At 38.7% G+C, this 14,334-nt stretch overlaps 1 protein-coding gene across 1 annotated transcript in view; it reads right to left on the reverse strand.

Annotated features, from left to right (window-relative positions):
* The window catches only part of vstm2a (V-set and transmembrane domain containing 2A), a 68,921-nt gene extending 56,836 nt beyond the window's left edge, over window positions 1–12,085 (reverse strand). Inside the window, exons 1-2 of the mRNA XM_020619441.1 lie at window positions 11,679–12,085; window positions 10,535–10,701 (exon numbers count right to left, since the gene is read on the reverse strand). Of these exons, the coding sequence (XP_020475097.1) occupies window positions 10,535–10,701; window positions 11,679–11,757 (246 nt within the window). The 5' untranslated portion in view covers window positions 11,758–12,085. The remainder of the gene's footprint in view (window positions 1–10,534; window positions 10,702–11,678) is intronic.
* Between the last annotated feature and the right edge of the window lie 2,249 nt (window positions 12,086–14,334).

Below are 14,334 nucleotides of genomic sequence, written 5' to 3' on the forward strand. Positions count from 1 at the left end.
CTACATACAGACTTCTTGCACAGGGGTCTCTCACAAACTTGGGAAGAGGCCACAGAAGCACAGAAACCAACAACTGGCCTTTGATACAATGAAACAGCAAAGAGGGGTCTGAATATATGAGACTAGGCCAAGAACAGAGTTACATAAAGAGTACTTTTTATTGATATAATACTGCTCAATCATAACCAGTTTCATTTTCAGCCATAAACAAACAAACTCATATTGGTGGTGGCTAGTCAAAAGGTTTTTTAGACGTACTGGGTTTTATTCAGGGACAGTGGCCTCAGTATTTTTGAAATCTTGCCCATGGTTCATCTATTTTCAAGCTGGGTGAACCTGCAGACTAACTAATAATGTTTGTGTTCTTAAAATTTCACTCAGGTTGGTCTGACATCAAATGAGAAGCCAGTGAAACAGGTTGAAATGAAATGAGGTAGGCTAGCTAACTGTCTTTTCCTGAGAATTAATATAATCTAATTTGAATTTTAATTTCCACATCAAAATTTTTGCCTGATGCTTTGGTTCATTACCAAAAAAAGATTTCCATCAGCTGCAGCTGTACTTTGTGCTAAATGCTAAGTGCAATCATGCTAATGCTCTAAATGAATTTGGTGATTGTGATAAACCTTTGTAATTATCAGCATGTTTCAATGTTATCAAAACCTGTATGGTTTTAGAATCTAGACTTATTATATCTTTTTTTTCATAAACAGATTTGTGTACATTCAGGTGAGCTCTACGTAGCAGTTTGAAATGAGTCACTGAGCTAAGTAACTATGGGCAGTTTGCTTCAGTGAGTCCCTACCTTGTGAATCTACTCTGTTCATGTAATAAGACTAGCAAATATACAGAGCTGTATAGATACACGCAGGAGAGTGAATGAGGATTTGTTTGCATGTACACATGAATATGTTGCACGTATTTGACCAGAGGTATCCTGTATCATTTTTGCATCTGCCCATCCCTTTGTCCATCCTTCTATAGCACATGAATAGACCCAGCAAGGCTGAAGCTGCCCTCTATCCCACGGCAGAGCCATTTAAAGTTCCACATCAGGGTTTTACTGGCACTTTAGAAAGGAGAACTAGAGGAGGCCAGCAGCATTGCTTTCAGAAACTGAGAACAATACAGCAGCATCATTTACTAACCTTAGTTGCTGATTTGAATGTGTGCACATGCTGTTCTAAATGGGTTTCAGTTTGATAACATCCTAAAAGGAAGGACAAATAAAAAAATAGCAAAATCCAAACACAGTTGACAGTGACCTTCAAACTTTAAACTTTATAGATGCTTCACTTTTTTTAATAGAATAAAATCACATTGTAATCACTGTATGTATGGTGAAACTGACTGTGGTCCTCCAGAGCACACAAACAGTGCAGCCTTGCATTATCTTCACCTACAGCTATTTTGAAAGCTGATCAATCCACCATAAAATGCAAACACAGACACAATGGTTATCTTCACTGTAGTAATGAAGGTACGTCTGTGTGAAACAGCAACAGCAGGGCACCATGAGGTCGGACTGACTTTACCTGCTGTGGACCAGTATTAATGGAGACGTCTGCAGGGTGTTTGCTATTTATTTTGGCTCATGAGCTGCTTTCATGTGTTATTATATGAAATTTTTTTTAACATGGATTTGGATTCCCAAGCACTGACTGCAGATCACCTCTGGGCTGCATCCTGTAAGTAGGCTACAGATGGTGCTGACACATGCCAGCACTGTTTGACCATATAGCTACAGTGCCTTGCGAAAGTATTCGGCCCCCTTGAACTTTGCGACCTTTTGCCACATTTCAGGCTTCAAACATAAAGATATAAAACTGTAATTTTTTGTGAAGAATCAACAACAAGTGGGACACAATCATGAAGTGGAATGAAATTTATTGGATATTTCAAACTTTTTTAACAAATAAAAAACTGAATAATTGGGCGTGCAAAATTATTCAGCCCCTTTACTTTCAGTGCAGCAAACTCTCTCCAGAAGTTCAGTGAGGATCTCTGAATGATCCAATGTTGACCTAAATGACTAATGATGATAAATAGAATCCACCTGTGTGTAATCAAGTCTCCGTATAAATGCACCTGCACTGTGATAGTCTCAGAGGTCTGTTTAAAGCGCAGAGAGCATCATGAAGAACAAGGAACACACCAGGCAGGTCCGAGATACTGTTGTGGAGAAGTTTAAAGCCGGATTTGGATACAAAAAGATTTCCCAAGCTTTAAACATCCCAAGGAGCACTGTGCAAGCGATAATATTGAAATGGAAGGAGTATCAGACCACTGCAAATCTACCAAGACCTGGCCGTCCCTCTAAACTTTCAGCTCATACAAGGAGAAGACTGATCAGAGATGCAGCCAAGAGGCCCATGATCACTCTGGATGAACTGCAGAGATCTACAGCTGAGGTGGGAGACTCTGTCCATAGGACAACAATCAGTCGTATACTGCACAAATCTGGCCTTTATGGAAGAGTGGCAAGAAGAAAGCCATTTCTTAAAGATATCCATAAAAAGTGTCGTTTAAAGTTTGCCACAAGCCACCTGGGAGACACACCAAACATGTGGAAGAAGGTGCTCTGGTCAGATGAAACCAAAATTGAACTTTTTGGCAACAATGCAAAACGTTGTGTTTGGCGTAAAAGCAACACAGCTCATCACCCTGAACACACCATCCCCACTGTCAAACATGGTGGTGGCAGCATCCTGGTTTGGGCCTGCTTTTCTTCAGCAGGGACAGGGAAGGTGGTTAAAATTGATGGGAAGATGGATGGAGCCAAATACAGGACCATTCTGGAAGGAAACCTGATGGAGTCTGCAAAAGACCTGAGACTGGGACGGAGATTTGTCTTCCAACAAGACAATGATCCAAAACATAAAGCAAAATCTACATTGGAATGGTTCACAAATAAACATATCCAGGTGTTAGAATGGCCAAGTCAAAGTCCAGACCTGAATCCAATCGAGAATCTGTGGGAAGAACTGAAAACTGCTGTTCACAAATGCTCTCCATCCAACCTCACTGAGCTCGAGCTGTTTTGCAAGGCGGAATGGGCAAAAATTTCAGTCTCTTGATGTGCAAAACTGATAGAGACATACCCCAAGTGACTTACAGCTGTAATCGCAGCAAAAGGTGGCGCTACAAAGTATTAACTTAAGGGGGCTGAATAATTTTGCACGGCCAATTTTTCAGTTTTTTATTTGTTAAAAAAGTTTGAAATATCCAATAAATTTCGTTCCACTTCATGATTGTGTCCCACTTGTTGTTGATTCTTCACAAAAAATTACAGTTTTATATCTTTATGTTTGAAGCCTGAAATGTGGCAAAAGGTCGCAAAGTTCAAGGGGGCCGAATACTTTCGCAAGGCACTGTACATACGCAGGACTAGTTTATTAATCTTGCTTAAAAAATTGTCTTTCTAAATTATCACATATTTTATGATGCACAATAAATTACTGAGTAAATTCCAGCTGATCAGTTGTGGATTTAGGGGTTAATTTGAAGTTGGTGTGTTCAATAAAATACATTTGGCTACCTGATCTTGTGCTTCCCAGCCTGCTCATTTGTAAGGAAAACTGCAAATACACCTGCAAATGCGATAAGAGGTGGTTTGAGCAGGTGTTATTGTTATTTTGGGGCAAAATGAACAGGAAAATGTAAATTACTAAACAACCCATACACAAAAAAAGTAGACATTCATCTGAGGAGAATTTGAATAACGACTGCGATTGAAGTGAGCAGAAATTGCATTGGCAGGAAAATAGAGCCCATTATGTTTGGACTGCATGACTGACCCATTCTAAGTCATTCCAGTGCTTTTATTTTCAAAGAACAAAAAATTAGACAAGCATTTGACTCCTGTTCATTTTTTCAGTATGGAGAGATGTATAGTATATTATATTTTAGGATTGGCCGACAAAGCCTCATGTGACACCATTGACTCTACTGCCACCATGAGAAAATAAATGCCCTCTTACTACATTGACTACATCTCTAAAAACCTTGGCAAATGCCACCTTCATCCAATAGTTGCAATCACCTAGAAAAAAGTACTTTTACCTGATTAGTTATTGTATGTATTAGCACAAGTCTCTATATACATTATTTTCAATTGTCAGCAAATGCAAAGACTAAAACCCAGAATATCCTAACAAGTAGTATGTGTATCATATCCTGATATATCATACAGCTCCACTGTTTTCCAAAAACTATTAAAAACCCATCACTGAGCAATCTATTATTACAGTACCGTACTTGTGTTTTTTGTGCCACAGCATAAAGATCTCCTCAGTAACGTCATGTGCTCACTGCACAAAAGGAAAATGTATATTTTCTTTTTTTTGGTTTCATAACAGCACCATGCCTGTGCATTAACCGGTCATGACGCTGCTGTTGCTCATATACACAGATAGAGAGCTTCTTTGTGTGGAGCCAGAAAGAAGCACTCTAATGGCGCCATTCTATTGTAGACTGACAGACACACTTGCAGCCAGACGCCAGCCTGCCACAAGAAGTAGACTTTGAACAACAACCAACTACACTCTCTGGCCACTTTGTTAGGTACGCCTGTACAACTGTGTGCAATTATTATTGAGGTCATAGATAAAGGTGGTTTTGTATTGGACTACATTATATTCAGAGGTGTTCCTAATACTCTGACCCTCTCATGTTACATACATTGGAAGGACAAAAATATAAAGACATTTCTAGTCCAGTACAACACTACCTAGATCCTTAGCTAAATTTTTATTACATTAGCTTATTAGCTTGTCAAAAACATAGACACCAGCTTTTTTACTCGAAGGTTTAAGGACTTTCACTGTCTTGTGCTCACCCGTGAATCAGTAACCATAAAACATCATTGCTAATCTTGGTTTCGAAGCTTCTTTTTTGTTGTTGTTTGTTTCAGTGAGAAAAAACAAATGAATCATTTAAAATAATTATATATTTTTGACTGCAGGAATGAAAAAATATGTGGTTTCAAGTAAATATGTTAGGATATATGTATAAACAAAAGGGCTACCAACTGCAGGTACTTGCAGCTTTACAAATTTTATGCATTTGAATGAAACCAAGATAAATAAAGAATAACATGAACATATAATAAACTGGTTTTGAACTAGTATGTCTACTGAGAAATACTTTAAACTGACAGGCTGGTCCAGGAGTGTTAGTGTTTGAGCTTTCACAGAGGTTAAACTGAAGAGAACAAATGCAAATGTACAATTATTTTCATAAACATTAGAGTTTTCCATTTTATTTATTTATTTATTTGAATGAAATGACGAGACCGTGACAGTGGTGCAGTACAATACAAGGCTGGTTCTCTATATCAGCAGCACAATGCAATACTGCAGCAGCTTTGAGTAATTTCAAAGGAGGCCTTCTTTTCCTGAGTGATGACCATGGTGGAGCCTGGCAGTGAGCAGTCTGTAGTTGACTAGTTGAAATTAAAAGCAGCAGGCTCACTCATATATCAGTGCATGCTCACACACAAACAACAGCCTCCTGTAGAGAGCTCATATTCAACGCAAACCACTTGAAAACCATTACAATCATTACAGATATGTGTGTGCATAGCAGGGCAACAGGGCTGATGATCGTAGTTGCCTGGTGCCTGGCGCATCATACTGACTCCCAATGTAGCTAGCTCAGTGAGAGTGTTGGACAAGGCTGCAGTAAGGCAGTGATGGAGGGGCGGAGAGGCAGACAGTAAGGTCACTGAGAGAGCACAGCAGCCAATGGATTTTATGCTTCCTTGCTGTTACACCCACTGGATTTATAAACTCACTTTTTAGGAAAGGCAAAGCTTGCAGTGGCTTGAGTGCATTTTGGTCAAAGTGCACCGATGGATGTTGGTATTCTGCCCACGCGCCTCAGCTAATCCGTATTTTCAATCATGGGCCAGGCCCAGGGTATCCTTGCATCATGTCTGCTTACTTCTGTTTTATAGACACATCACACCATCTTTAACACATCCCAGGTCAGGCAAATCCAGGTTTGACTTCGGCAGCACCCTAGGCATTCATGCACTCTCGGCAGCATCAATTTTTAAACAGCACAAATCTGCATTTAGTCACATCTCTCATACTCTGTGCCTTTCCTTGATCCATGTTTGAAATTCATACTGTCAACGTGCAGCCTTTTGGATATTCCAGACATGCAAGATACTTTTTTTTCTTTTTAATTCAATCCATTAAATTGATTCTAAAATGTCATTAATGTATTTCAACCTAGGTGTTAGTATAAATATGCAAGTACAAACTCACAAAATATGGGTTTAAAGAATAAGGACAGTTATCATCACAAATATAACTCAGCATTTTTCTTATCTGTTTTCTTTTCCTTGCTCTATAGCCAAACATAATCCCACACCAAACAGAATCACCAGTAGACAGGGTTATAAAGATTTACTCAACAAATTGATCTTAAGGCCAACAACAGTGTCGAATGATTATTGGGATAAATCAAGAGATGAAACCCCAATAAGAGTCAGATGAACCTCTTCAATATAAGAGGGAATGAAAATCAAAAGGGGAATTCACTAATGTATTTTTAGATTGAAAAACCTAAAAATGAGGCTCTTTGTCCACCAATATGTGACTCTTACCATTACCCATGAGGCTGTGTTTTGTTCCATCTGTATGTTCTGGTTCTGTAATGGAGCAGCAAAGTGGAAATACACAGCCTCAGGATATACCTACTGTTGTTGTATTTATTACCTACACCAGTGAAAGCAAAGCATGCTCTCACCTCTGATTTTTATGTATGATATTATCAGAACAACTACAGATTTGATCACTGTGGTCTAAATAGTGGAATAGATGATGATGCTCTGGATTCTGATGTTCAGTATCAGGTGATTTACACCTAATAGTTTACCTAGTTCTAACTACTCAACCTGTCATTGCAGGCTTTCAGGTCAGCATATATACAACATGCACAGTTTTGATTTGCCTTTTCAGGTCACAACAAAGACTAGAATTACTACTTTGTGGCTGTATACCTTTGCCAACCAGTCACTAAAATGGGAAAGACATGAGATTACTGTGACCTTGACCTTTGACCACCAAAATCTAAACAACTGAGTCCAAGAAGATGTTTGTGTCATTCCTTCAAGGGATTCTTGAGATAGCGTGTTCACGTGAATGGGACAGGTGGGCAACCTAAATACATAATGCCACAGCTATTGCCAGCAAAGAAACATAAAAATACAAAAATTAAACTAATCCTTGAGCTAGTTTAAGCAGCCAACTGGAGTCTGCTGCTACACCCAGGATGGCTGGCATTGTGTTTTCACTGCATTTTTATAATCATGGTGTACTTAACCCCTACTTTTGATTTACTTTGGCTTCCTCATTGTTTGGAGTCCCAAATATTTCTTACCTTAATATACATACTTAATATCTGTGGTGGTCAGTAAACACTTGTTCCAAACCTTTGGGTTGGGAACCCTCTAATGATTCAAAAGATAATGTATATGTTGCTTAAAAAGTAAAATCTAAAAAATCTACCCCTCAAATAAACATGCATGACTGTATAGTTGTGATGAGGGGCAACACATTTGCAGTCTTGATACTAAACATATCAGCAAGACCTTTACTAACACGTTTCTTCATTTATTTTTTACAAGCAGTTACAACATACAGTAAGTCATGGTTTTTTGGTTGTGTATGTATGGCTATCTATCTGATTAACACAAGATACAAGCAACACAACATAAATAAGTAATCATGGCCCAGACTGGAGTTAAAATGGCAAAGTGATGGTACTACCACAGCAAACTGCTCACTTTCTGTAACAGCAAAACTCACACTCATGCTCAACCATCACTCTGTGTATCTTTACTCTCTGACTCAAATAAACATCACAAGTGTAGCACTTCTCATCATGACTTCTCTTTGACATTGAATTGTGAATATGTTGTTCTATCTGTCTGTGTTCGTGCACAACTGTGAACTGGTGGCCTGGCATTTATAATATGAGGGGAGAATCATTTACCACTTGTTGTGGAGGCTGGTGCTAGTCTGCTGCTTTCTCTCTTCTTTTTGTCTAATTCATGTTCGTGTCTGTTGAATTTTATGACACGGACATAAATGTCGCAGCACAAAACTTGAACTGGTGTGATTGTCATCCAGTACAAATGTTATTTTGTTTTATTTTACAAATTGGTTATACTATTTTCTTATATTTATCATGTGAAAAAGCTACATAGAAAACACTTATGTAGTGATCTTAAAGAATTCTGTTAATGAGCCATGTCAGCATTTTATCTGCAAACAGCGTGAGCTGCAGATTGATAGACATTTCATAGACAAATATTTCTTTTACTGCCAACATATCTCATACAGACTAAAACCAACTTACATTAACATTAACATTAATAACAAGTATTGCGCATGTATTCAAAGCCTGATATATGATTTTAGAGCTCCATCATTCTCTAAAAGCTATTGAAAACAGCTCACTAAGCCACACGGTCACTCTGGTATACATGCTTCTTCATATCACACTATATTGTATTTTGTCTCAATTCTACAACCGTACATTGTACTGTTGTCCCAGATCTTTACTAGATAACCAAATATGTGTTGTTGTTTTTTTGATCATGGCAGGTGGATACCAAAATCTACTTCTTTCCAACATTTTTTGATATATCATGATTCTCTGAAGACCTTGCCAAAGGAGTACAGCTCAAAATTATCCAGCTGGCTAACACTGGCATATTTATATGACCATATGTACTGTAATAATACATATATAAGTATGTTTGTTTTTCAAGTGAAGCGCAGGCTGTGAAAACAAAGGTCCCTCCTGAGGCTATAGAGTAGGAGTAGATTCTCATAGTTTACAAATTTCCCTATGGGGAAATTAAACTGTATAAGATTGGTAAGGTTCAGTGTGTCCTGGACAAGGGGCTGTAACTACTGATGATTTACATATTAATAAAGTCTTTCACTCAGCACATATAAATACACAAATTAAAAAAAAAAGAACAATTCCAATATTACAGTTAAAACACTTGTCAAGTTTGGAGCTGATCCTGGATCTTTGAATTAAAGATGAAGCATCCACCCACCCGTCACCCTTATTCTTACTTTCCTTCCTCCGCACTATTTCAATGTGAAACAGCTGTCTGTTTTCTTGACGTTCCTCTTTTCATAACGCCGTTTTAACAGCTCTTACTTTTCATGCATGCAGATTCTATTTACACATACATACATATTTGCATTCAAAGACACCACAATCATTTCCTCTGAATTTCCAAGAGACCAGCTGGTTCCCAAGCAGCATCTCTCACACAGCCTTGACTCTGCTCCCATTGAAACTGCAGCACTGCAGGACACACACTCACACACAGCATCTTTCGTTTCAAACAACATTCCATGATAAGAAATGTGGGTAAAAATCTGATGTCTGCATCAATAGGCCACTTCTGCCCAACATCCAAGAGTCACATGGGATCAAACTCACATCAAAGCTTGGCCGATTTCAGAGCTGAGCAACAATTGCGCAACAATTAAAGCCACATGGATATGCAATCATATCATCAAATGTATATATCTCTCTCCTTCTTTGTCACAGAAATAGAAAAGCCATATTTTGATGTCTGTCATGACAATACACAAACCCCTCCAAATCCTAACATGCAGCTACCTGCCATACAATAGCTAAGCAAGTCATTTCCACTCATTTGAATGCAGTATGTACATTTAGTTGCTCTCATTCACTAAGCTGCAAATCATTATCTGGATCATAGGAAGCTGTCATAACCAGCAGTAATGCAACAGCAATACATAGCAAAATTCCACAGTGTTTTCAGTGCAGTGTTTAATGAGGCATTATACACGAATGTACTTTAGTTGTATTGATTCAGCCACTTTATATCTATTCACAAATAGTCAGGCTCATTCATCCAGAATGAGCTTCTTTTTTTCCTTTTTCATATTAGTCCTTGATTATTGTTCCTATTTTTCCTTCACAGATGTTTGTTCATTGTGGAGGGATCATTTTAACTGCTTGAAGGAAAGGGACATGTAATCCAAAAACATCATATTAAATATAAAAATGAAATTACACATCAGATAATTTTTGGAACAAGTGATAGACTTAAAAACCTAATTAGAAATTCCTACTTTAAAATGATATGTCTCTGTAGAGATGAAGATCTAGCAGTGGTGTCCAATCATACAGGCTAATTTAATGTTCAGGTTAACTGATAAAAGAAGAGAAAGAAGTCTAAACAAGCATGGAGGTTTTTCATCACTTCAAGTAAACAGCTGAATACTGTATAATTAAAGCTTATGTCATGTTATTCTTTGTAGAAAAATTGGTAAATGGCCTGCAAAGTTCTAGCAAGAGTGCTTGACAGTGTCTTCATTGCTGCTATACAAGCACGATGCTGATGACATAAAGTGCTTGTGCGTAATAGACGTTGATGCCCTTATTCCCTTTATGAGTGGGTGTGCTTAAAATATAATTCGCACAGGTCTTGATGGGAGACAAAAAAAGAAGGAAAAGGACCTTGTACCTCTTCAGCATCGATGTCCTCCTCGCTTTCATTGGGTTCTGGTGCCTTCACGAACCACCACTGGATCTCCAAATACACCGATGCAGCTTCGCTCTGGAAAGCACACGCCATTTCAATGTTTTGTCCCTCTTTAACCGTCATGTTGGAGGGCAGATCCGTGAAGTGACCTGCAGATCAGAGGTGGTTTGGGAAGGGGGCGGTGGTGGTCATATGAGAGCATTTTGTGTGATTTCCACACGAAAATAAATACCTATGAATTATCACTCTAATTGTCGGTGTGTGGGGTGTGTGGCTGCGGTCGTGACCACAGCGTGTAACACTTGAGACCTCGATTAAACAAACTTGAATGTATCAGAATGTGGTCAAACCGAAGAAAGCTTAAAGGGAAAACACACAAGAAATAATAATTAAAAAAATAGTTTGACGGATGCTAAAAAAGTAACATAACCCTAAGGAGAGTGCCGGCGATAATATAAAAAAATGCGGGAGGATATTAATGTATGCAAACTTTCATAGCAAACTATAATTTCTATTCTGTATTACAGACTACAACCCTTTCAGGCTTTTTATGGGTTCGGGGGCCTTTGCTGGCGATATGGGAATGCAGCTTTAAGGAAGAGGAAGAGCTGAGGGGCAGTTTGAAAGTGTGATCTCGGTCAGATGAAGCCGGACAACCAGGCGCTCGACCGTGGCTTTCAGGACCATGGACAGCGGCATGCAGCGCTGTTTGTGGTGCTGAATCCACCAACTGATTCCTGCCTGTTCATGCAAAGCTACTATTAACATAAGTTTATTTTGTGACCACAGCCTATGTTCTAGTATTAAAGAAAATGCTCTCTGATCCACATACTCTCCCCCACATCATGTGAAAAATACTTGATTTCAAACAATCACCAGTTGCATTTTTTTCCCTCATCACCAAAAACGCGACCTTCTTCAATTTAGTCGTGAGCTTGATGCTCCCTTTCCCTGCGTATCACAATCCATCCAATCTCACCTAAAACATTCCCCGTTTCTCTCAAGATACCCTCCTTTGCTTTTCCAGAAATGCTGCGCACTTTTAACACTTTCACCGATGAGCAGCTTCCACCATGCAGGGCAGCGAGATCTGACATGACAAACTGAAAAAAAGTGTATTTCTTACCTTCAAAGGAGAATCCGAGTTGCACACAAAATCCAGCTAAAAAAACAATTCCAACAATATCATGAAAGGTCCACATCATTCCAATATAGAGGGCGAGGTTTTTTGCATTTGCCGAGGGGTGAAAGGACGAAGCTTTCCAAAAAATAGCCGAACACCAGCAAAATCAAACGATTGCTGAGCGGGTGTGTTTAAACGGAAATCGTCGAAGGTAGAACATGCTGCAAAACTGTCGTTGCTTAAGTTTGTACTCTCTTCTCTCCTGACGAGATTGTCGACTGCTTGGCTGTAGCGAAGTGTGTAAAATAGCCAGGCTGCGGTCTTCGTCTGCGCTATCGGTGAGACGTCAGTCTAGTGGCTCACTGTGGCATCCACACACTCCACACCTCTGCAAAATGTAGTCCTCATCCGGTCTCTACTGTCACCTTGACCGCTTGATTTAAAAAAAAAAAGCCTCGCAGTTGTTTATATGTTTTTTTTTTAAATTCTGGATAATAAGTGGAGTGGAGTTTGCTGGTTGTTACTTGTGTTGTACTTTTTTAAAATGACGGTTTGGATGCCCTCCACCAAAGCTACTAAACAAGCACAATTGAATTCTTCCCCTTTCAAAGTCATAAAAGTCCAGAATGTAAAGATGTGTGTGTACTGTATGTGTGTGTGTTTACTGAGGGTGTGTGAGTGGCTATGTAGCCAGAAGATGCATCTAGAGCCAGTATAAGAGGCTATAAAATAACCCTGGCATTAGATGTGGTCAGACACGAAGGGGAGTGTGGTTGAACATGCGTGCAGAGTACGCGCAACAACTTTTGGATAATTAAGACAGAACAGAGTGAGAACACTTTACATTTATCGGCACAATTTACGCATTGCCTCATATTTGTTCCCAACTGACCAATCAGGGATCCTCATTTTTGTAAAAGTACAAGTCTATCTTATGCTCATATTTAAATACAGTCCTGGTTCTATGTAAAATACAGTCTGAAGTTCAGCTGAAGATCACATGTAGTTTCAACAGTTTGATTTAGAAAATCTAGCTTTTATTGTCCAGTTTTGTTGTAAAAAGATGATAACTTTGAAAAATATCCACTTGATTTGTTTGAAGCTTTATATTGCTTTGGCTGAACCTATTATCGACCAAGATGTATGGAACAGTAACTTTAAATAATAACAAAAGCATTAAATATTAGCATGCCATGACTGTTTTAAGATTGACTTGAAAGATAGTATGAACATATCCTTTAATTCTCTCAGTTAGGAATTTGACTTTAAGGCTAAATTAAGGAAGAAAAATGGAACGTTTTGAAGTCAGATAAAGCAGAAGAAATTGGTTCATTTTCAGCACCAGAGATGGTTTGAAGCACCTGTCTGTCGTGCTGAAATGTTCCAAACTAGCTTAATTTAACAATATTTCATGGAAACATAAACTGTACAGTGGCCCTGAGATGCTAAACATGCAATGCAATTTCTGAAAGCTCATACCATTTCATAAATGCACACAAGACATTTGGCAAAACACATTTCAGAAAACAACAAAATTTCAGATTACTTTTTCATTTCAGTGAATGAAATAACTAAGATGTGAATCTTACAATGCCAATGCTTGAACCCTGACAACAGTTTGAAAGAAGGAGGGCTCACAAGAAAGAGTAGCTTCCCTCCAACAAGAGACAAAATGAGATGTTAGCAGAGTTGCTCAGACCTGGTTAGCTGTTTAGAAACAAAGCCATGTGGGTGACTAAAGCAACAATATGGACTGTGTGTTAACAGGGACACCATGTTGCAAATGATTGGCGAACTGAATCCATGCTGAATCCTCATCTGGGACACATTATAGAATTATTAGACATGCCCATGTTATTCTGTTATTTTTTTTTCTGCCACTCAGTCCCAGAATCAGCAGCACTAACATGGAGTAACCAGTACAGGTGGACAGCAAGAAACAGACAGATGAGCTATCATTTTATAAAAGAGCACTTCAAAAATGTGGTTTATGTAGCCCAAAGAAAGAAAGAATTTGAGGTCTACATGCCAAATTTACAAAAAAAAAAAAAAAATTTAAGTGGAGGCTGGCCAACAAAAGTAGTACCCTACATTGTCTGCTGTATTTGTAAAATTTAAGTGTCTGTTGTTTGTAAACTTCTGCAAACCCCAGCATGTTTTTCTTCCTTTCCTTCTCAAATTTAAAATTAATATTTGCTTGCCAATATATATATATATACTTGTCTGCTCACTCTGTTCTTCACCACATTGTGTGATGCGCTCACCATAGTTTTTGTGCTTCCCCCCTCATAGTGTCACAGTCCTAGTTCAGGTTTGACTCTATCCCATGTTTCCTCTGGTTTGTTCCTCTGGACATTTCTAGAAACTGCCCTTCCCCTCCAGTTTCCCGTTGTCTCCCGGTTTTCCGTTCAGTTCCTCCAGGATTGGTTTCACACAGGAAATTAATTGTGGTCTTCCATGTCAAACTTCTGTGTTTTTTCAAACCACCTGTCCACCATGATGTTTTGTTCACCTTGACCTTCTCCTTAGGCAAACTCTGTTGCTCTATAATAACAACAGCTCTTTCCTCTGCTCCCTTCATGGCTGCTGTAACTGCTAGTGGGTTGCAGAAAGAGTAGTCATTTTGACTGAGTAGCCACACAAAAAAACCCAACTTTTT

This window comes from Monopterus albus, unplaced genomic scaffold (genome assembly GCF_001952655.1).
Source record: "Monopterus albus unplaced genomic scaffold, M_albus_1.0 scaffold219.1, whole genome shotgun sequence".
NCBI lineage: Eukaryota > Metazoa > Chordata > Actinopteri > Synbranchiformes > Synbranchidae > Monopterus > Monopterus albus.